The sequence below is a fragment of the Chlorocebus sabaeus genome, chromosome 4 (assembly GCF_047675955.1).
Source record: "Chlorocebus sabaeus isolate Y175 chromosome 4, mChlSab1.0.hap1, whole genome shotgun sequence".
Classification (NCBI taxonomy): Eukaryota; Metazoa; Chordata; class Mammalia; order Primates; family Cercopithecidae; genus Chlorocebus; species Chlorocebus sabaeus.
Window position 1 is genome coordinate 15,910,677 of NC_132907.1, and position 24,821 is coordinate 15,935,497.

The 24,821-nt window shown below is 38.0% G+C and overlaps 1 protein-coding gene across 7 annotated transcripts in view; it reads right to left on the bottom strand.

Moving 5' to 3' along the window:
- Positions 1-24,821, bottom strand: part of RASGRF2 (Ras protein specific guanine nucleotide releasing factor 2) — a 270,212-nt gene that overhangs the window by 119,211 nt on the left and 126,180 nt on the right. For all 7 annotated transcript variants that reach the window (XM_007976916.3, XM_007976925.3, XM_007976935.3 and 4 more), the window contains 5 exons: positions 24,329-24,447; positions 18,319-18,479; positions 16,952-17,018; positions 16,318-16,454; positions 2,047-2,129 (listed from right to left, as the gene is read on the bottom strand). In XM_007976916.3, the coding sequence (XP_007975107.3) occupies positions 2,047-2,129; positions 16,318-16,454; positions 16,952-17,018; positions 18,319-18,479; positions 24,329-24,447 (567 nt within the window). The remainder of the gene's footprint in view (positions 1-2,046; positions 2,130-16,317; positions 16,455-16,951; positions 17,019-18,318; positions 18,480-24,328; positions 24,448-24,821) is intronic.

The following is a 24,821-nucleotide window of genomic DNA, read 5'->3' on the forward strand; positions in this document are numbered from 1 at the left end:
AGTGCAACCTCTGCCTCCCAGGTTCATGTGATTCTCCTGCCTTAGCCTCCCGAGTAGCTGGGATTAGAGGCACCCACCACCAAGCGTGGCTATGTTTTTTTTTGTATTTTTTAGTAGAGACGGGGTTTCACTATGTTGGCCAGGCTGGTCTCAAACTCCTGACCTCATGATCCACCTGCCTCAGCCTCCCAAAGTGCTGGAATTACAGGCGTAAGCCACCATGCCTGGCCAGTATTAATTTTTAATGTCAACAAAATGTATGTGTAGTGGGCATACAGCTGCCCTAGGGTTTAGTGGCTTAGAACTTGTCTGCACTTTCTCACTTACACATTCTAATTCCAAAGCAGGTGGACTTTCATGGTTGTCTAACCTCCAAGAAAGCGCTTTCAAAAACAATGAAAATCATATATATCCTTTTGGAAAATATCAAAATTAAAATTCTGTGGTAGAAAATTAATAAGAAAACTCTAACCCAATGATGTGAATTCAAAAATTAAGTCATAGTTTGGACTTTTTGACTTAATATTCTACATTTTTTCTTTATCTTAACACCATAACATTTTAACTAACCTCGTTTCAAATATACTGAATTCAAAACCTAGAAAATTGAATGGAAAATGAATTTTGCCCTAGAATTTAAAATGGCCCTACCCAAAATATTTTTAAATTTGACTAGTAATGTAAAACACTATAATCCTTTTATCATTTATATTTTTCTGTAGCATTGATGGCACCAGTATTATGTACTCTGCCTTTATGTGATATAATAATAAGTTTTAAAACTTGTACCATTGGGATGATGCTAACTGTAGTTAATATCTATCAGAATAAGAAAGTCTTCCTTCTAAAGTTGATGTTATTTATTGCTTCAGCATAAACAGATCAGACTTCAAAATATCCACATAAAAAGCCATAAAACACAAACTTTTTTTTAGTTTCAAGTAACTTCTTTTATAAACATAGAACTGCTTTTAAAAATATATTTTACTCTTAGAATTTGGAATGAAAATAACCAAGAAAATGAGAGTAATGAAAAATGTGGTTAGCTTCAAAATACTCCCAAGACAATTTCTGAATTTGAAAACAAAAAAGTATATGGAGACAAAATCATGAATACAGACAGCTCTAGCACACAGTTACTGATAACTTTTCCTTTTAAACCAGAGCTTCCCTAGTGGAAAATTGTAAGATTTACTTTGTTAAAGACAGCTAGAGCAGGATGGCAGCCCTAGGCAAATAGCCTCTGAGGCAAAGTATAAATAGGCAGTGGGTAGACAGCAAAGCCACTTGATTCATGTTATCTAAATGTAAACATATCTGAATGGCCAAATCTGGGTAATATGATTCATACCCAATGGGAGGATTCATACCCAATGGGGCAGCCACACCTTGGTCCACCCTCTGAACTTGGCACATCTGGGTGTTGTTATTATTATTATTATTATTATCATCATCATTTGAGACGAAGTTTTGCTCTTGTTGCCCAGGCTGGAGTGCAGTGGTGCGATCTCGGCTCACTGCAACCTCTGCCTCCTGGGTTCAAGTGCTGTCCTGCCTCAGTTTCCCGAGTAGCTGGGATTATAGGCGCCTGCCACCACGCCAGGCTAATTTTTTGTATTTTTAGTAGAGATTGGGTTTCACCATGTTGGCTAGGCTGGCCAGGCTGTTCTCGAACTCCTGAACTCAGGTGATCCACCCGCCTCGGCCTCCGAAGTGCCAGGATTACAGGCGTGAGCCACTGCACCTGGCCTACTATTTTAAATTTTATATTCAACTTGAACATCTTAGGATTTTGTCCTGAGTGAAGATATATGTAACAGTATAAAAAACAATTTTTCTATGCTATGAGTTAGTAAACTGTGAATGTGAAAAACCATTTTGATAGTCTTATTTATAATGGAATCATATGAATCACTGTGTTCCTGTCAAGAAACATATTCTCAATAAGAAGCAGAATTCTATGGATGCAGTATTTTATTCAAGGTTTTACATGCTCTGCCAATTTAATCTTGATTAAAATGTAAAGGAAAGGATTCTCACACTTACTTAATCATATGTGGCACAGTGACTTTGGAATTCTCTTCAAACACTACAGTCATTAAACCATTACATCGTATATTGTCCACACACTGTGAAATAAAAAGTTGACAATTACAACCTTCATGAAAGCCTAGGCAGATCATATATTCCCACAATCGTTTATAACCAAAAGAATCAATTCAATTTCTCTCTCTCTCTCTCTCTCTCTCTCTCACACACACACACACACACACACACACACACGGAGCAGGTAAAAATTACACACTGATGAATAGCTTCAGTATTCAGATACTAAAACTGTACCAACTAAATGCCTGATAAATACCTGAGGACAGATACAACAGCTGTATTTTCCCTGAATGTATTTCCCAAGAATTCTGACCACAGCGTCACTTTGTCACAATTCTTTGGCAGCTCCAACACTACTTGAGAGGTGATTGGGACCTGACCATCATTGCTCTTGCTATATTCATTTTCTGCAACCAGGGGGTGGTATGGAGTAGTCAGATTAAAAATAGTGGCTTCCTAGGATGGAATTCATCTTCTGTCTCATTAGTAAGCTCTGCCTGTGCTTCTCAGGTATTCTTTGCCAATAAATTCCCACATTTTACTAGTACCTCTGGCAGCCCCTGTTGTTACTAATGCTGTTTGGTGAAGGGACCATGTGTAATTTCTCCTGTCTCTGGCATGCTTAAAGCCTCGTATCATCTTTTTCTCTTTTCCAAGGGAGCGTTCAGGAAGCTGTGCTAATTTTCTCTGCCTTCGTTATTTAATCTATGCCTTATCAATTTAAATTTTCTCTCTGCAATTATTTTGGGTTAGAGAAGAATTTATTTTGAATTATACATATTCCCTTTGAACAAAACAGGAAAATGAAAAAAATATAATCAATTTTTAAAATAAAAAATTGCTTCTAGTCCCTATGATACTATACAGTGCTTTGTGGCTATAATTAAATAGTGCAGTGAAGCTGATTGCAGTGTGACCTCACATAGGTCCTGAACTCAGAGTCTACCTTAAACACCAACGTTCTAATAAAAGAGTGAATATGCAAGTAAGAAACTTTAGATCACTGGAATTCTGACTATTCAATCTACTTAGTATTTCAGCCATGTTCATACTTGTTTTTCCTTAAAACTTTGTTTTCCTCACATCTTATGCCATTACTTCAACTACAAAGCATAAAGGAAGAAAGTAGAATATTTTTAAGTCCCCCTTCAATATGTTTCCTTAAGCTACAGCATCTGGAAGTAATTTGGAGTTATATTTTCATATAAATAATTATGATCATCGACCCATGAATTTGGCCATTTTTGCTTATATGTGAATTTACGCTCTACCTTATCCCACAAGTGGATTACAAAAACATATATAATAAGACAAAGTCAAGATAAGTGAGAAAATCATAGGTGATTTGGATAAAGGATGGCAAACAATAAGACGAAGCCTGAAATGAAGCCACCACACAAACTTTATGTTGAGAGCACTTGCCAGAAGTGGGCCTCAAAATTAGCAGAGCTATGGAGCAGTCAACTCAAAGAGGGACTCAGTGTTAGCTACGAAATTCACACTTCAGTAGAAGGTCAATTAATCCTAGTCTAGGACCAGACAGGACAATTATCTCATGGGTTCTCATCAAGAGAAATATTGAATAATGTAGTGAACAATGTCCTCAACAATATCTTATTATTATTATTTTTTAGAGACACTCTCATTCTGTTGCCTAGGCTCGAATGCGGTGACACAATCATAGTTCACTGTAACCTCACATTCCTAGGATCGAGTGATCCTCCTGCCTCAGCCTCCTGAGTAGTTGGGACCACAGGTGTGTGCTGCTACCACACTGAGATTTCTTTTGTTTTGTTTTGTTTTTAAATGTAGGGACAGGTTCGTGCTATGTTACCCAGGCTGGCCTTGAACTCCTGGGCTCACACAATCCTCCCATCTTCGCCTCCCAAAATGCTGGGATTACAGGTGTAAGCCACTGCACCTGGCCAAAAATATCTTTAAATAACTACAAGTTTTGGCAAACTGTTTTGTATAAACAGTTGAAAAGTACAATTCCAAACATACAACCCTGTGGTAGACCCCAAAGAATGTGATCCAGAGGCCCATCCTTCCTCTGCTGGTCTGGTTCAAGCACAGGTTTCACACTCTCTAGAAAAGAGTTGCTCTTCTTCACACTGAAGAGATGCTGCTTCTCTTATCCTAGTTTGTGTAAATCTTGAGTATCAGGAAGTTGGAAACAGTATTTTCCCACAAATCCTGAAAATGCTGCATCCTGTGTGTCCAGTTATGTAGAGTCAGTGTTTCAACCAGCAAGCCAAGCTGCCAGTAAGTGAGATATCTTCTTGTGCCGGAAGAAAGGCCACACTGCCTCTCTATGGGAAAGCTTTCAGTTAGGGCCTGATGAAAATACACATCAAGGGCCCTGTTTCAAAGTGGGGACATACATGGAAGAATGAAGAGATGGGAATGGCTGGTGCATGCATTCATAATGAAGAAAGTAAGAGAGAGGACAGAGAAATCAGTTGGAGGCAGGCTATGGAGAAGGGAGTCTTGAATTTTAATTTTATCCTATAGGCAGATGGGAAGCTACTGAGGGTTTTTAAGCAGCTCCCTTATGCTGAAAGATCCAAACTGACTTCATGGTGGTATTCATTCAATGAAAAAGAGGTGAGAATGAATGGAGACCCAAGGGATGATTGGAATATTGAGTCAGTAAATGAAATGATTCATCCCTCCCCTGAGGCAGACTGTGGGAATGAAGAGAAAAGGGTGGACATAAATATTTTGAAGAAAGGAATAATAAAAATTGATGAATTACTGAATAAAACCAAGAGAAAAAAACAAGGTAAAATCAAAGATGGCCATGGTTATAAGGAAATTTTAAACTTTCTGATGCAAATATATTTAAAAGTAATAAAACATAGCCAAATGTCTTTCCAATCACCCAGAGTTTAAACAAAGTTAAACAGTCAATGTTTTGAATTCTCAAGAGCACCAAGAAGACGCATTGTTTACATGGCATTGGGATTTTACTAAATGTCTGTCTTACAACTGCATTTATCAAGTACTTACTATGTGAAGACACTGGGCTAAGTACTGGGAAATGAGGATAAAGAGAAGAAAAGTAATATACGAAAGAGCTTTGAAGATGAATAAGGCAAGCCACTTCAAACTCACTTTCCTAATCCTGATGGGGACAAAATGGATTAACATCATCCCTGTTCTTCCCAAGCTATGTGGCGGGGTCGGGGGGTGGAGTAATGAGGAAAACAATTGGATGGGGAGAGGGGTTGCACACTGACAAGGGTAAGTGCTCCTTCACCCAGCGACCTTTCTAGCTATTCCTTAGACTTCTTTTCACTCTCAGTGTTTCTGAATCACAATGAGGAAGCCCCTTGGGGAACCAGAAAGTAGGAAAGTAGACATGGTGTTTGGTGAGACCTGTGGCAAATGAACAATGTTCCTTCAATTTCCTTCAATATTCTAAGCAAATGGCATAGTTACTGAGATGACAGCCTTAGAATGACTACCCTATTAAGAACAGAGGTGAGGTAATGGGGAGACCAGTTAAACTCAGCCCACAGCTCCCACATAGCTTCAGAGACAACCACACTATTTAAGTGGAGCCCAGACAAGGTGGGGACGGGCACTGGAGGTGGCCAGAGTCACAGACCTGGGTCATAAAGAGGCATCTCTGTCTCGTCCTGGACAGGGGGTTAGAAGGCAGAGATTTAACTCGTTTCTTAGGGATTCATAGTCCAAACCCCTGGGGAATACAGGAATTGGGTCTGGAAATCCAGGAAATGTACCACTGGAGATGAGTTCAAAGGGCTTGTCATCCTACCTGCACCAACAGTCAGAGAGTGGAAGGGCAGAGCTACCTGGCAGCCCATCAAAGCTATAGGATACCCACAATCACAGTATCTTAAGATGCAGTTTCCTGGGGGCTGACTTTGTCTACTTCCCTCCTCTTGGAGACCAGAAGGGAAGCAGCTTTTGCTTTTTGAAAGAGGGAACCAAGAGGAAGGGGGTCTCAAGACCAATCTGCCCAGTTCACTTGCCCAGGAAGCTCTACAGGGTGGAAAGTAGGAGTAGGGAAGACAGTCAGCTTCCATAGTCCACAACAGAAGCCATGATGTATGACCCAAGTGCCAAGGAGTGAGAGATGAGCCCACTCCAGGGAGCTGAAATAGAACTGTTTCCCCTGTTCCCAACATAAGAAGCAAGTGCTTTCCCCTTCTTCCTCCTTCATCTATGGTGCCAATCCAGAGTTTAGCTGTGTGTCTCTTCTGTTTTCCAGGATCTGGAAGGGTTTTGTGGAGAAAAACAGAAGAGACACACTGAAACATTTTTTGATCAGCTACAGTGTTACATATAAACAGCTTAGTCCGAATACTGCATAAAATTTGAGAGAGAAAAAATAAAATAAATCTAGCTTTTCATACCTAATATGAATACACATAGAGTACTACTTTGGCTGGAGTAATATTTAACTTGAAAAACCATGTAATTATACAAAAGAGAATCGGAAATGGGAAATAATACATTAAAAATTATCACAAAAAAGATGAAAAATGAAGGGTGAAGAATTTTATTACTATTATTTATTTTTTAAATAATTATTCATCTACGAAATAGGAAAGAAGAGGTCTTCATTTTTTCCTCATCTCTCTCTCTTCACAAATATAGGAATTTATAGTTTGAAATTTAAGAGATATAGGCAAAAATGAATATAGACTTCTATTTTTCATCTTAATGTTTTTATTTATTATGAAATAATTCAAATATACATAAAAGAATGAGCCATCCACATACCAGCCACTAGACTTAACTAATATTAACACTTTCCCATGTTTTCTATAGATCATCGTTTTTCTGTAAAGGATATAAAACACTATAAACATAGTTAAATCCTCCTCTTTTTTTCCATTCCAATAGGCTCTTTCTACTCTGGAAGCAATCACTATCTTGAAGCTGATGGATATCTACTTGTCCTTCTCTCATTCCTGGTTTCTTATTTTACTATATATTTGTGTATCTGCCCATCATAAAGTACAATATTATTTGCATTTAAATTTTTTATATAGATGCTTGTATTTTTCTCACACAATATTGTTTTTAAGATTTGTTCATATTGATATGCATAGTTCGTTCATTCATATTAACTGCTATATATTCCACTATATAAACATAAGTTACAGTTCAGTCGATCTCATATATGTATGTATATATATATTTAAAAGGTTTTCATTTTCTGCTATAACAAAGATACAGTGACTATTATAAATTTCTCCTTGTGAAAAAGTCTTTTCCTATCTTTTAATTTTTCAAAGGCAATGTCTTTTTACCTTTTGAGATTTTTCTTTTTGTGTTTTGTCTGCTATAGTCTTACCTCAATGTGTCTAGATGAGGTTTTTATTTGAGTTTATGCAGCTTGGAATTTGGTATGTTTCTTCAGTATGAGGATTCGTATCTTTCATCCACTTTTAAAATTTCTACTCATTTTCTCTTTGAAGACTGCATCTTTTCTATTCCCTCAAATCTTTCTTTCTGCAATTCTCATTCCAGAAATGTATATTGGGCCTTCTAACTCTACCCTCCATCTGATTTTCTCATATTTGCCATCTCTTTATCTCTCTTTGCTGTATTTGAGGTAATTTCCTAGAATATAGGATCTATATTCTATACAGCTATATAGAATATAGATATTCTATAGCTATCTCTATATAGTTATATTCTATCTATAGCTATATAGAATATAGCTGCATTCTAGCTATAGTTATGTAGAATATAGCTATACCTATATTCTATACCTATATATAGGTATAGAACCACATACCTATATATATTATCTGGTTCTTAATCATCTCACTAGCTATGGTTGATCCACTGTCTTTAATAAATTTTCATTGAATTTCTCATGAATATGTAATGTTGTGGTCCTGTAGTTTCTAGTTTTAGATTTTTCTACGTGGTTCTTTGACAGGTCAGCCTGGTTTTTTTTGCATAGTGATCTCTTCTTTCCTTATGGTTTCTTTCTTTCTTTTATAGTTTTATTATACTTTAAGCCTTGTTATTTTATGGTCTTTTCCAAGTTGTCACCCTATTACTTGAGGTTCTTGTAGTGCTAATTCTACAGCTATCCATGCCTGCTAAGTCTCACTCATGATAAATAATTTACTCACAAGATTTGTAATTTTTAATTCGAGCACATGTCATGAGCCCCAGATTGTAGAAGTGTTGCTAATGGAATGGCTTTGTGTTTCGGGCTGCAAGCATGCTTGGGATTTCAACATTCAAAAGTTATTTTTAAAACAATTTCTCAGTTTGGCATTTACACCATGTGAATAAGTCTGATTTCAAATCTGTAGGCCAGAGACACATTCTTTTTTTTGCTTTTTGTGAGACAGAGTCTCACTCTGTCACCCGGGCTGGAATGCGGTAGGATGATCTTGACTCACTGCAACCTCCACCTCCTGGGTTCAAGTGATTCTCCTGCCTCAGCCTCCTGAGTAGCTGGGACTACAGGCATGTGCCACCACGCCTGGCTAATTTTTGTATTTTTAGTAGAGATGGGGTTTCATCATGTTGGCCAGGCTGGTCTCAAACTCCTGACCTCAAGTGATCCACCCGCCTCAGCCTCCCAAAGTGCTGGGATTATAAGTGTGAGCCACCGCGTCTGGCCACATTCATTTTTAAAAAGGAGATTTTTAAAAATTCAGAACCCAAGACAAAGATAAACTTCTTTCTTTCTTTCCTTGGGTCAAAGGGTACAGTTTTTTAGGTTCTTGTTTCACAAAGGGAATACCCTTTCAATGCCCAGGCTTTAAATAGAGAACTTGATTAATGGGCCTTAGGCCAACTCTTGCCCTCTTTATATGTTAATACTACTAGGACATGGAACTAATATCTAGTCTAAAACCATTCCCAAGTCTGTAAGTCTTTGGCTTATAAGCTTTTGTCTATGGCTTTAAATTCCCTTGTTTCTGGCAACAAGAGATTTCCCTTCCTATCCGTAAATATACCTACACATTAAAATTTTTTAATTTTACTGATTTTATATGTTAAACATTTCTGTTTTTATAGCAAGAGGGGACTAAATCAGCTTAGTCCTTCATACTACCAGAATTGGAACTTGAAATAAATGTTTTAAACTCAAAAGAGGAGATTTATGTGACCATTTCTGCACATCTCATTATCCAGTGTCAAGTCTCATTCATAAATCTTTCTGAGTCATTGTCAAGCCTTAAAATTATTTTAGGAATAAAAGGAAATTTTTACTTTCACTCAAGTTTCAGGAGAACAAAATATATATTCAATCCAAACCATACCTCAAAAGACTATGTAATGAATAGTCATATTTTAAGTTATATAAAAAGGTCTTTGATAATTAGCACACAACCTTTAATCTATCCATGAGATGGATGGATGGATAGATAGATGTATGGATGGAGAGATAGAGAGAGAGAGGCTAGATAGATAGATAGATATTATGATATATTTATAATAGGGGAATGGTTTTCAAAATGAGTTCCTCATCCCCAGACTTCAGGGACATCCCCAGGCTGCACAAACAGGAATGTGAAAAAAAGAATGGCTCCTGGAGTCTCTAGGTCTACCAACTTTATTTCAACCAGAGCATTCTGCTTTTATCTTACTTCCATTTGGGACGTGGAGTAATGCTGCAACGAAGAAAGAGTTCTGCTCTAGAAAAAAAGTTTAACTACAATAGAATTGGTATATGTGAGTGTGTATATGAATAGACTTACAGAGGAAGGTGTGGCATACATTTATGGTTATATAAACATGTACCCTGGTTGTTGGGAAGAAGTGATGCCTATATACAGTTCACTTAGTTAAGAAATATATTCAAATAAGCAGGGTTTCAGATATCTTTAATGTCATCTTGAATTTGTGTGAATTACAATAAACCTTGAAGTTAACAGGAGAACAAAATTAGATTCCTAGATCATAGATAGTCTAGTTCAGTTTGTAATGGGTGGAATGGGATCTGGGAATACGTATGTTCACAAAAGCCCCAAGTGATTTTGAAGCAGCTGGTCTTTGGACAAGTATTGACAGTGACTTCTCCACTAAGAGTTTTTCAGGGTCTTACTTAAGGCAGTACCTATTTAAAGACCAGTGGTCTACTGTGTTACCATATTTTCCACCTTCCTGATACTTCTAAGTACTGGCAAGAAAGGTTAGAGTCAATTTTTTTAATTCACCTTTTTATGTTAAAGTAGAAAATTCCCTTTTGATTTCTGAGAAGCTATTTTTAGGGAGAAAGCATGTTCAGTGTGCTACAAATTTGTCTACACAGGTCTATATTTTGGGACATCTATCCAAACCAAGAAGCTCAGAGGTAAATTTTAATTCTGCATTTTAGTTAATAGCCATAATTACAGTGGATCTGTTTAATAAACCATTATGTATGACAGTGAGACAAGCACAAATGAATGTGCTTTATTGAAATAAATAGTAAAATCTTCAGCCTCCGATCATTCCCTATAAATAGATGAAAAAGGGGAAGAATTATTGGTTGAGACCATTAGCCACTTGTACTTTTTGCTGGAGGCGCCAACAGTTAATTATGGCCTTACTGGTGTAACTAAGAGTGTGATTAATCATTCAAGCAATTGTTCCTTCTAAAAATTACAGCTTCAGAGAGAGAGAGATTTGGCAAAGCTAAAAGTCTTAAGTTTTGTAGAGTTTCTTATGGGAAACTGGGATTGTAGCAATACTCAGGAACCACTTTCTCTTCTTAAAAATAGAGCTACCTATGATTAGTATAATACAATAGAATAGCTTAGCAAGGTGGCTTCAAATCAAGCCAGAAAAAGTAAGATTTAGAAAAATAGTGGCCAGGCACAGTGCCTCATGCCTGTAATCCCAGCACTTTGGAAGGCTGAAGCGGGTGGATCACGATGTCAGGAGATCGAGATCATCCTGGCTAACATGGTGAAACCCCGTCTCTACTAAAAATACAAAAAATTAGCCGGGCGTGGTGGCGGGTGCCTGCAGTCCCAGCTACTAGGGAGGCTGAGGCAGGAGAATGGTGTGAACCTGGGAGGCAGAGCTTGTAGTGAGCTGAGATCATGCCACTGCACTCCAGCCTGGGTGACGGGGAGAGACTCCGTCTCAAAAAAAAAAAAAAAAAAAAAAAAAGGAAAAGAAAAGAAGAAAAATAGTGACAACAATTAAAAAGACAAAATAATGGAGAACATATATATTCATAATCTAAATAGAAAGAAAATGTTCACTTCCCTAGTCTATAAGGGTAGTGCCAGTGAATTACTATCTAGTATAAAAAGACAGAAATAGTAGAAAATGTGAATCTCATTGATAATTACAGAAATGTAAATTAAAACCACTAGAAAGCAAAAACACGTTTCCATTAAATAGAAAAATGTGATAAATGTGACAAATTCAACATTGGCAAGACTTAGAAGACAATTACATAGGTACCTTGTTGATGATGTAGTAAAATTATAACTTACATATTTCTTGAAGGAATTGTTGCAGTCTGTCACACCAGGAATCATGAAATAAGGAGAGTGATCAGGCTTTTTACACCAGCCTTATACTCTAACTACACACCAACAAGGGACTTTCAAAGAAAGGAAAAACTCCCACACAAAGATGTTTAGCACCTCATTATATATTAATCCTCAAACTTGGAAACAGCTCATATACTCAATGCTCAATTGTTCAGAAAAACCTATAAAAGCAGTAAATTGATGCAGTTGAATATATTTAATATAATGCAGATGAATAATAGATAGCCAATATGAATATGAAGAGTTTACAGGAATATAGAAAGAAGTAAATGAGGTAAAAAGCAAACATGATGTATGTATACACTGGGACGCAAACTGTACAATTATTTCTACACAGCAAGATTGCGGAGACTTTAGAGATGGAAACAGTTCATTCTTCAGGACAGAGGTTCTTTAATTGTGCAGACGTGATCTATGGAGCTTATGGAGTTTAGAATGGCATCTGGAATGTGGGTTAAGGAATCTGCATTTAAAACAGTTCTCACGTAATTCTAATATAGGTTATCTGTGGAAGCTATTTTGATAAACATTTTAGTGTGTTGGGTGTTGGGAATATTTCTAGTTCATTTTTGTGTCCATATTTTCACATATACACAATAAAATATTAAATAGGACATTTCAAGCATTCAGTAAGCTTATCTTATTAATAATGAATATGTCCAGAAATATACTTGAGAGACTAATTCTATGAATGGATATGTAACTTCTCCTATAAAAGGAAGATGCTTGAAGCAGGGAATGAAGCCAGCTGAGATATAGGCTTCTGGGCAGCAGACTAGGCTCAGTCAAGAGCACAGCACTCTGTCTCTACCACCTACCCACCTACCATTCAAACCCCACACCAGCAAAATCACTGAGTATACTAGAACAATCACTACTTCACTCAGCCTTTGGCAGCAGTTGACACGTGACCACTCCCTCCTCCTTGACACGTTTTCTTCACTCAGCTGCTAAGATGCCATATCCTCTTGGCTGTCCTCCAGCTGCACTGGTGGTTCCTTCTTGGTCCTCTTCACTATTCTCCCTGACCTGACCCCTTTCTCAGTCTGCAGCCCTCTTACTTCTACCTACGCATATTCCCTTGGTGATCTCAACAGTCTCACAGCCTTAAATACCACCCAAATGATGTAGTATCTTCCACCCAGACCTCCCTCTAAATGCTGGACTTCTATATCCCACTGCTTATTTATCAACTCCACTTAAATGTCTAGCAGACTTCTGAGACTCAGTACATTCAAAAGTAAATTTCTGCTTTTCACCTCCAAATCTCTTTTCCCAGCAGATTTCTCCATCTCAGGTAATGACAACTCCATCCTTCCAGTTGCTCAGGCCAAAACTTCTGAGGTCATCCTTCACCCTTTTTCTCTCACACCCAACTCTAATCCACAATAAAACTCTGCTGGTTCTACCTTCAAAATGAATCCAGACTCAGAACCCTAATCTCCATCTCCATTCCTGCCATGCTGGCCTGAGCTCTCAACATCTCTTGCCTGGACTATTGCAGCAGCCTGTTCACTCACCTCCCTGCTTCCACTCCTGCCCTCTGCCCTCAGCCCATCCTCACCACAGCAGCCACAGCAATCCTTTCCAAACCTAAGACAGTTCATGGCATTCCTTTGCTGAAATCCTTTAATAGCTTTCATCTGACTGAGTATAAGCCAAAGCCCCTTTCATTGGTGTAGAAAGGCATTCTTGATCTGGCCCATTACCTCGGTGACTTTCTTTTTCTTTTCTATTCTCCCTCTCACATACCCTACTCCAGCCACACTGCCTTTCATGGTATTCCTTGAAACATGCAGCCTCCTCCTACTTTACAGTCTTTGCAATTGCTGTTCCCTCTCACATGGCATCACATATTCACATGGTATCTCCATCACCTCCTACAGCCTTTGTTTAAAAGTCTCCTTCAGAATGAGGTGACCACCATTTAGAAACTCTACCAACCCACCCACCTTCAGCAGCCCAATCCTTCTTACCTTGCCCTATTACCTTCTAATATAAAATAGTATATACTTAGTTATTATCCTTATTTATTTTTGGTCTTCCCCACGTTAGAATGGAAGTTACAAAAGGTTAAGAAAATTTTGTTGTGATGGCACATGTATACATACGTAACAAACCCGCACGTTGTGCACATGTACTCTAGAACTTAAAGTATAATTAAAAAAAAAAAAAAAAAAGAAAGAAAAAAAAAAAAGAGTTCAAGGCCAGCTTGGTCAACATGGTGAAACCCTGTCTCTAAAAAGAAAAAAAACAAAAGAACAGAAAATTTTGTTGCGGTTGTCTCTTTTCTTCATGATATGTCAAAAATCTCTAGAACAGTGCCAGGCCAGGCATATAGCACTGCATAAATATATTTGTTGAATGAATGAAACCACAAGTGTCAAAGCCACACAATGCCAAGACTCTGTCGGCCATAGTCATCTCGTGTGATGGTATCCCCATCACTAAAAAAGATATAACTTGGCCAGGCACAGTGGCTCACGCCTGTAATTCCAGCACTTTGGGAGGCCAAGGCAGGCGGATCACCTGAGATCAGAAGTTTGAGACCACCCTGACCAACATGGTGAAACCCCCGTCTCTACTAAAAATACAAAATTAGCTAGGTGTGGTGGTGCACACCTGTAATCCCAGCTACTCGGGAAGCTGAGGCAGGAGAATCAGTTGAACCTGGGAGAGGTGGAGTTTGCAGTTAGCCAAGACGGCACCACTGTACTTCAGCTTGGGCGACAGAGCGAGACTCTATCTCAAAAAAAAAAAAAAAAAAAAAAAAAAAAGAACTTTTGGTTAGCCTCCTTCCATTGAAGATATAATCTAATACAATTTTTTTGCTAAGCAACATAATAGCCATAGCATCTTGACGAAATAAGGAGGAAGTTGTATATTTCTACCTTAACGTCTAAGCAGAGGGAAAGACTCACTTAGACCTTTGCTAGTGACAGGCAAAGCACTGGGTGCCTTTCTTTAAAGGATCAGGCACAGAATCATTCACACACTCCAAGCATCTTTCTCTCTTAACAATGCCTCCCCAGTCATGCTAAGGAAGGTCACCTGAGCTTCCATCAAGTCTATATCTTAGGGGCCCCAATTATATCATAAGGTAGAAGGCAGAAGCAGGTGGAAAAACACCTTTGCCTACTCCTATTCTCCTCATTCTTCCTACACATCTTGGCTTCATAACACGCACACAATTTTGTTGCATTTAGCTGTTTCCTTCCTTTTGCTCCCTATGAGCCTGCCTATTCTCCCTGAAAGCAAGAACCACAGTCATATTCCTGGTACCTGCACAATACCTGACACCACATGGTGATTCCTCAATAAATGTTCGTAGAGTCAGTGAATGATCCAGAGTTTCATAAAGTAAGAGATGTGGTACAAATAGGGAGAAACTTAATATGCTATTAATTGATATAGCATAGAGCTAATGAAAGTATGAATAAATCACCACAAGGATGCAATTCCACAAAAATGGAAGATCCCATATTTTCATTTCCTTGTCAGGCAGAAAAGTAATGGCTTCTCTTCTAGTTATTTATTTGCCATCGAAGCCATCCTGAGGGTATATAAGTAAAAGTCCAGCATAAGGCACTCTTGTAGAGGATGTTTAGAGTGCTAAACAGAAAAAAAGACCCAGATTAGGTTTACATTCTGACTCAATGCAGCTGAGCAGCTTTTGACAAATGCTTAAATTTGCAAACCTCAGTTTTCTCACCTGTGAAATGGGACTAATTTCTCTCTGCTTACCTTCAGAATACTATTGTAAGCGTCAAATGAGATTAAGTCTGTAAAACTACTTTGACAGATAAAAATGATTACTATTGGCATTCATTTTCTATTTCACCTCAATTTTCAGTCACTCAAAAAAAAAAAAAACTAAGTCCGAAGAACTATGATAGAATTCATGTTTCCACTTAAGTCTTACATATAAATTACTATGAGCTCTTCCAAAAAAAAGTATGAAAACTACAATATATATCTTTTCCATGTGCCCCAGTTTCTCTGAGTTAACAACTTTGAAAATAATTATCAAGTCTTTAAAAAATGTTTTTCTTACACAGCAACACTTTTCCCCTACAAAGCGAAAATTCATATGGAGCTTGAATAAGAATGCTCAAGTTCAATCATGACTAGTTTTGGCATATTCTAAATCATATTATTTCCTAAATAAATGGAACAATCCCCTAACTGGGCGCTGCTGACCAAGGAAAGGTAAACAATTCTGTTCCCTAATTTTTAAATATATGAAATACAGGAGCTCATTTTCAGGTTTCATACTAGAGATGGTGTCTCTTTCGATTCTTTAATTCATGATTTCCTGCCATAGCCCTTGTTGGCTGTTTTTGTATCTTTCACCATTATTCTGCTTCAGAAACAAATAAGCAAAATATCGAGTGGAGCCATTAGAGAATTTATTACTATAAATTACTATAACAATACTGTTCAACACAATTGATTACATTTGCAACTGGTGTAAAATGTCCAGGAACTAAAATCCAATTACCACATTTCAGGCAAATTTTAACCTTAAGAAGAAGAACAAACAACAATGATAATGATCACAGCTTATCAAGATACATAGTGAGTATGGCAGTGACCATAGAAATGAGTGTAATTTTTTAATAAAAATAAAAAACCTCTAAAAAATATCCCCAAAAGTTTAAGTTGTGAAATTTCAAAAACAAAAATTTGGCAAAAGCCACTTGCTTACCTGACTGATGTCGCTCATCCAGGCAGCTTTCTCCTGGCGTGAGGGCGCTAACAAGACAACAGTGAAGGCGGCAGTGTCGGGAGGCTCCACCACTATTTTAAAATCCAGGTGCCCAAACACTTGCCCAGAACCTTTAGCTTGAACACATGTAAGTCAAACAATTAGATGAGAATACAAGGAAAAAAAAAAAAAAAAAAAGAGTGATAACTGCCTTCACATCATTCTATTTATACAATCCATTTGCACTCAAATCGGGACTCTCATTTCAGCAATATCGTACTTCTCAGGCATGAAGAGGGCTTTGTTAAGCTCATAAGCAGATGAAGAAGCTGAGGTCAGTAGGTTACTTGAGACTACAATCCTGATTTCCTTCTGATTTCATAGTTGTTTTTTTTTTTTAAATTCCCATGATTTATAGAATTCCAACACTCTAATTCAACTCTTCTTTCTTCTCTATCTGCCACTTAATAGTCACTATCACAAAACAAATTCAGTAAAATGTGAATTCCCAAAGATGGTTTAACAAGGCTCATGGGCTAAATGGTTCATACATAAATGACTTTAGGGAGTTTGTCCTCAGCCTCTCTCCCACCTCTAATTCTAATAGAATCCTAAGTGATCAAACGTGACTTACAGTCATCATCGCTTGCATCTGGCTCCTCAATCAATGTGCAGTCTATTAAAGACAGAACCCCACCTGTCTGGAAACAAACCAATTTTTCATTAAGACGCTGAAGGTCTTGTGTAGACTGGGAAGCTCTGATTTGTAAACACTATATTCAAGTTGCCATAGAAGAAAGCATAGCAATTCTGCATCATAAATAATTTTTCATAGAGTCCAAAATTAAGCTTAGATGTGCAAAAGGAAGTGAACTCATTTAACTTCAGTAAAATTCTTCCTTTTCAACCCACTCCCACTCAGTCGTTTATACAATTTAGCAAGTCAGCTGATGGGGGACTTAGATGGCACCACAGTGGCTTTAGAGAGTAATGCAGCTTAGCAAAGGGCTGAACTCACCAACCAGGATGCGGCTGAAGCAGTAGAAAGCTGTCATCATGGTGTTGAATAATATTTGTAAGCAATAATAAAAAAGGGTATAGATAGGCAAACTTTTTCCGTAACGGGTCAGATAGTAAATATTTTAGGCTCTGCAAGTCATATGATCTCTGTCACAACTACTCAGATCTGCCACTTTAGCATAAAAGCAGTCACAGACACAAAGACATGAGCGTGGCTGTGTTCCAATAAAACTTTATTAACAGGCCAGGCACAGTGGCTCACACTTGTAATTCTAGCACTTTGGGAGGCCAAGGCAGGAGGATCACTTGACGCCAGGAGTCATAGCAACATAGCAAGACATTGTCTCTATGAAAATTTTTTCAAAGATTAGATAGGCATGTCTGTAGTACATGTCTGTAGTCCCAGCAGCTTAGGAAGCTGAGGCAGGAGGACTGCTTGAGCCTAGGAGTTCGAGGCTGCAGTGAGCTATGATCATGCCACTGCACTCCAGCCTGGGCAACAGAGTGAGACCCTATCTCAACAAAACAAAACAAAAAATGTTATTAACAAAAACAGGCTCTAAGCCATGGGCCATAGTTTGCTGACTCCTAGTACAGAGCAAGATAAAATAGCATTTAGCAAATATTGCATTGGTATATTGTAGCGATTTGACAAGATTTTTGTAGCTCAGTAGTTGTCAACTAGTATATAACTTTGTATATGATTATACAGATACAGTATAGTATATCATTTTGTCCAGGTTATGATTTAAATTGTATTTCTTCATGGTGATGCATACTTAAAATACATTTCTATTACTCTGAATTCAAATGAAAATGAATTAAATGGCAGAGTTGGTAAATGCACATTACCTCACTCGTTATGCAATCATGACAATCTGTTTTATGATAATACCAAGCACGGGAAAGTCACAAGTGAGTTAACTTCAATACCTTGTAAGTGCTTGGAAGATCAGTGGAACAGTTATGGAAAATCAGTACCTTGAGCAGATGCAGCTTCCCTCCTGAACTTCTTGTGCATATTAAAAAGTGTTTTGTAAATAAGAAGCATTGTCTCTCTCCTTCCTTTTTCAAAGACAACGAACCCAGGCGAACTTTACTAAGCTTCCCCCTCTCAACGGAAGGTACTTGAATAAGAGAACCTGGTGATTACAAAAATGAAGAATACACAGCAATTAAAATTCTGTCAAGTGAGGACCATGTCCATGGCAATAAACACTAAGACCTGTTACCCAAAATACCAGGGATTGATTTTATGTGACACATCATCAGAACAAGTAACTCTCTTCCAGTCTGAGCAGAAGAAACAATGCATTGTATTTTAAGGGCTGAACTGTTCCTAATATTTTTGTGAAACACTGTAGACTTGATTCTTCATCTATAAACTGGAAAATAAGTTTGAAAGAAGGCAAAATTGAATTCAAAGAATGAGGCACTTTTGCCATCTGTCCTTAGTGATCTGACCCAATCAATTTATGTGTTGAATAATGACATACATATTACATAATTATATAGAGTAATATAATAACATAACAAAAAGCAAATGCAATGCATTCTTCCTGAAGCACAGAAGGTAGATAAATAGCATATTAATATAGTTTACCTTGTATTTTAAAAATAGAATGTACATGTATATTATAAAAATATATAAATTATATAATTCAGGGAAATTTAGCTAAGAACTATTTTTAAAGGACACCTATTTCAAGTTACATTTAAATTATGTGTGATAAAAATTATTTGTAGAATCTAAACAGAAAATAAACCACATAAAATCTATACCCAGTATACTACTATGAGCAAAACTACCTTCCATTTAATGTAAGAAGCTATACACAGACTATATAATACCAACATTGCCTTTGATTATTTCTAGATTTCACCCTCATAGCGACCTCCCCGTACCCCAAAACAAAATTCCAATCTAAGTTAAATATCAAACCAAAAAGTACTAACAAAGATTCTTGCAAACCTCTTGATTCTGACTTCTGAAGTGCCCTGAGATAATCATATTTCTTACATTTATTTAACCTACCACCTACCCCAAATGCAGCCTTACACAGGCTCATATTACCCTCAGAAGAATCATTAAGTGCATATCCAACCCTTGAACATTAACAGCAGTCATCACTAAAAAATGAGATTGTAGACAACCTTATTTTCCTCTTCATACATTTTTCTAGTTTCTGGTTTTTAATGAGCACAAATTATTTCAATAAGCAGGAAAACACCACTAAAGTTCTTCATATAAATAATATATATACATAAGTTGGTAGAACTATGATTGAGTCACAAAATGTTCATATTAACATATGAATGTTGCAAATTGCATCTACTTTTTAACAGAGATTGAAAGGTGTACAGGGTGGCAAGAGACCCAAGTTTCCACGCCTGGATCTCACACTGTCTATTTCGGTGACTGCTGCAGTGGGATGCTTGACAGACACAGAGTAGGCAGCTATTCTGGGCCTAAAGAATAGCAAGGAAGCAGTCCTGGGTGAGGTGTGGGACTGGGGAACAATGGGCCAGGAGACGGCTTGATTCCTACAAAGGGATGGGTAAGAGGAGAGTGAATGAAGGAGGTGAGGTGGGTGGGAATAAACTGGCTGGTAGCCCAGGCAGCAAGGAATGACATAAAGTACTGGAGGCAGGGGAAAGCAGGAGGCCGAAGTTAGGGAAGTCTATGAGCAAGTCATAGCAGCAGAAGGCTCTGCTCATGGGGCTCAGGATGCAATCAAAGCCAGAGGCCTTGCAGAGGACGTGATTCAATGCCTCCCATTTCACAGATGGGGAAACTGAGGTCTGAGGTTAAGCAGATTGCCTAAGGTCATGCCTAAGTGAGAAGTGAGTGATGTAGCCAGGGGATTCGGCCACATAAAATATAAGACTCAGAAAGAAGACAGACGGGAAGAGAGTAAGTTCTAGCTCTGCCATGGGGGCCATGAGTCATCAGGTCCACGAGTTAGGGCTGAGTGAAAGACTGAGGCTTGGACAAATAAGCTTGGTGGACAAATAGGTTTGGGAGTCATTTTCAGAAAGGCTATAAGCAAGCTGTGAAAACTCAATAATAATGTGTTCGTTAGTAAATGCTTCTAGCAATTTAGTGATTTTCTATGTCAGAAATTATAGAGTACATAAAAATAAATACAATTTAGAAAGAAATTAGAGAATATACTGTTAGCTCATATATTAGCAATTACTGTGGATTTCAGCTGTGAGACCAAAAAAAAAAAAAAATGGTTCCTTGGCAACCATACACTAATATGCTTAATCTATAATTGTTTACCTCATATCCAAGTAGGAGGGAGACATAGGAGACTGTGTACATTAGGTACATACAGAAATGTATACACCTGAATTAAAAGTAAGAAATTGCAACACTATGGTTTGTGAAATAATCGTATTTGGAAAAAGCATTTTAAGTGGATTTTTTCACATTTTCTCTTGTATTTGACATGATGTTTCAACATAGCTACGAGATATGAAGAAAGGATTCCTTGCTAGCTAATACACATTAGAGAAATACTTAGTATTCATTTAGTGATTCATCAGATCATTGCTATAGCATGATTCTTTGCATCCTGGTCATCAGTCTGTCTAATAATTGGGGTCAACTTCCAACAAAATTTCTGTTATTTCAATCACTTCATTCCCACAAAATGGTATTCAAGACTATGCCCCTTATTCTGAATTCTACTGAGTAATGAAAAAGAATGAAGAGCCATTTCCAGTTTATTGGGTTAGGCATTTGGGAAGATATAACTGTCTCTAGACCCCAGGTTACAATTTCAGAGAACACTGGTACATTGAAAGCACATGCCTTAGAGTCTAGGAATGATTAAAATACCAGAAATGTCCATGTCTTATTCTCAAGGCACTTAGTCCTGTATTCAGTCACCTATATTTCATTTTCCTGATTTACATTTCCACAAAACACTGTTCACAATGCATAATAGATTTTATACAAAACGTCAACGTAGAGTGCCTTTATCTTCTACTAAACATTCATATATATTTCATGTTATTGAAAATAGGAAGTCATTCCAAAATTTGGATCTTGGCTTTTAAAGTTTATCATAATCTTGCAGGTTCTAGTCTAGGTGCTTTTGTGAGCATTAGCTCATTTTTACAACAATCCTAAAAGATAGCTACTACTATTAACTCCAATTTAAGGAGAAGAAACTGAGGCAGAGAGAAGTTAAGTAAATTGCCCAATATCACACAGCAAGGAAGTAGGGGAGACAGGATTTGATCTCCAGTGATGCAGCTCGACTGTTTTCCTATCATTGCCTCAGACACTCACACATTTATTCAACAAACTGTTAAAAGATTTTAGAAAACAATGATAATATCAGCCCATTACTATAATACAGTCTTCTGTATCCTATCCATCAGACTAATAATTGGAAACCATTTACAATAAAACTTTCATTATTTCAATCACTAAATCCCCATCAGAAAACATTCAAGAGCTGCTGATGCCCTTATTCTAAGGTGACCTTTCAGATGATCTGGATGACGTATTTTTTCTAGTTCTTATGAATAAAAATTCACATAAGGTGGAAACCGCATGCACACATGCACATGCACACACACACACAGAAATAGACCACATATCAACCCTAAAAGTAATTAACACAAATATTAGCACACCTTTAGAGATAAATTGTAGACCATTTCATAGAAAATAAGAATCCCTCAAAATTTTTTTTAAATAATAATTTTTAAAAACACCTCAATGGGTCTTAAAGTCGTTAAGGGTGTTATGTAAAAGTGATAATAGGAGTAACCAAAGCAAACAATGCAAACTTTCCAAATTGTCTGTGATTGTATTACTTCCTAATTTCAGATTAAGGTCTGAATTTTAGAAACCAGCTTTACTGTATAACTCTTAAACAACTAACCAAAACACGCATGCAGAAAAATACTGCTAAAAGGCAAATCATTATATTGACATCAACACAATAATACCAGAAATATTCATAGCTGACAGAAGTGCCTTAAACATGCAGTACATAACAAGGAATTAATAACATATGGGCATGAACAAAGGGAGAAATTGTCCATGATTGTTTTCTCTCCAATTGCAATGAAAAAAAAATGACATCCAATATTTGACCTTCCAGCATTTTTCATTATTGAAAGTTTTTTCAAGCTCGGACCTAAAAAAGTTTACATTTTTCTTAGCAATATAGTAAATGTTTATGGGTAATAATACTTCCCAATCAAAAATCCTTTAAGAAATTGTACGCTATAGAAACTTTTGTCTCCATTCTCACATACTATCAAGCACAAGTCAATTAGTAGACATTTTCAGCGAACTCCAATACAAGAAAAATACAACATAAAACACTTTACAGTCATAATTGCAATTCAATAAATAATTTAATTCAATGCCCATTTTCCAGGTACCTGTAACAGAAAGCATCATACTAGACAAGGCAAGGCAGAGAGAGAGAATTCCTAAGCGCTGCCCTTCAGAGTTGACAGCAACCAGGACAGAGAGGCACACAAGCAAGTACCTCTACACAAGAGGATGAAATACAAGCACCAGGGGTAAAGTGCCTTGGAAAAAAGCGGAAGGGAAATCCATTCTAACTGCAGGAGAGGGGTGGAGGAAGAAGAGGAAATTATAAAAGGCTCCTTCAAGGTATCTGATCTGAGCCTGGTGGGACAAGCAGACCTTCGACAGGCACAAAAGAGATGGATAAGGACATTCCCAGCCCCCAGGCTGGGGATAGCACAAGTAAAGGCACAGAGGCTGGCAGGCAGGAAGCCAATGTGGGGACACAGTCTGTGCAGAGGAATAGAGGAGGCATTACAAGGGCCTGATGTTGCTAGCATTCTATTCCACCCTTATTTAAAGAAAAAAGAATATCTAAAGCCAAAAATGAGAAAAGGAATAATTTCCTAAAATATACTCCCAAACTTTAACATATATGTGGTTTCTCCTTGTAAATAAATAATGGAAAATAGAATGGCATGCATTAAACTTTTAAAGTAGTCTGTGCAAAAATTAATGTGCACAAAACATTGTCTTGTTCTTGAGGAGGTAAAAAGAGATTTTAAGCAGTACATTATGGTAGGCAATGGCAACACAAATATCTTCAGATGATATTGGCACATTATAAACAGAAACTACACTAACGATTGAGTTCCAAATTTATGGTCCACTTCTCACCAAATTCAAAATTATAAATGTGTGCAATATATTGTCTCAAATCAACTGCCTGAGGCATTCTTCCCTCCCCCAGAGGACCTAAGCACTAAAAAAATAACTTGGGATGTGGTTTACGTCTTGCATTTTGAAATAACAGCCGAGGAGAAATATGCACTGTCAGGCTGTTGCTTCTCCACAGTTTCCGGCACAAATATCTTCAACTCTTCAAAAGCTTAATTTATCGAGTGATGCCCCCAAAGCACACTCCGCAAACACGACAGCTCCTGTATTACCAAAGCGTGGCAAGGGTCCATCAGAGACATTTCGTCTGGCAACGGGAGTTACCAGTTGAATCAAATTATATCGTGTGGAGCGGATCCGGAAGTGCTGATGAAAAATGGGAACAAGAGACAGCTGTTTTCACTTCGGACATGGTCCCCAGTCTTATGTGAAAGGGCTTTGAGTAACGCAAGTTTCTCCTGAGCCTTGGCCTGGGTATCGTCAGCACTTGGCACTGCCATGGCCGTGGGCCAGGCCGACCGGTTCTCCTTGGAGCTGCAGAGAATGTCCGGGCCGCTGAGGAGGAGCGTCCAGTCAGAATGTAACTGCCTGCCCCACTCGTGCTTTACTATGATTGTGTTGCTGTTTTTCATGGTCCCTGAAAAGAAACAGCACAAAGGTGGGCCTCAACCACCGCCTCGGCGAAGGCCGTGGGGGGTCCTGCGGGCACCGCACCCGTCACGCCTGCTCAGAACGCCTTCCGGGGTGCGCCGAGATCATGTGACAGCCGCACAGCGCATCCGGTCGCGGGTCCATTTCACAAGGACTTACCTTGGCGGATGAACGTTTGGCTGGTGTCCAGCAAGATGTCACAGCCCTCCACGATCATTCTTTCGATGGCAAGGTTTTTCCTTATGTTTTCAGTGTCGCTGACTTCATCGTGCATTACTCTGTGACACAACACAGACAGGATCACAGTAAGAGATTTTCTGTTGCCCTAGCATGTAGGCAAAGAAGAGCTCCATCTGAGAAGCTCGGTTTCAAGCTTGTACTGACTGAACTGGGGCTTTGGGGGAAATAGACTGGATCTGTCCAGGCTTCAACAGGCCATAACCCAAAGCAACACCAATGTGCCTCATGATTCTAAACAGTAAATGGGTCAGCAATTAGGAGCATCCTGGGCATGTCTGCTTCTAAGTGCAACAGGAAAGCAACATGCCATTTTGTGGCCAGATCCCGTCATTGAAATTAGGGGGTCATTTCTTGGAGGCAGTCTAAATAAGAGACCTTTAGACCGTTTATCCCATATAAGCTAAAGTAACAC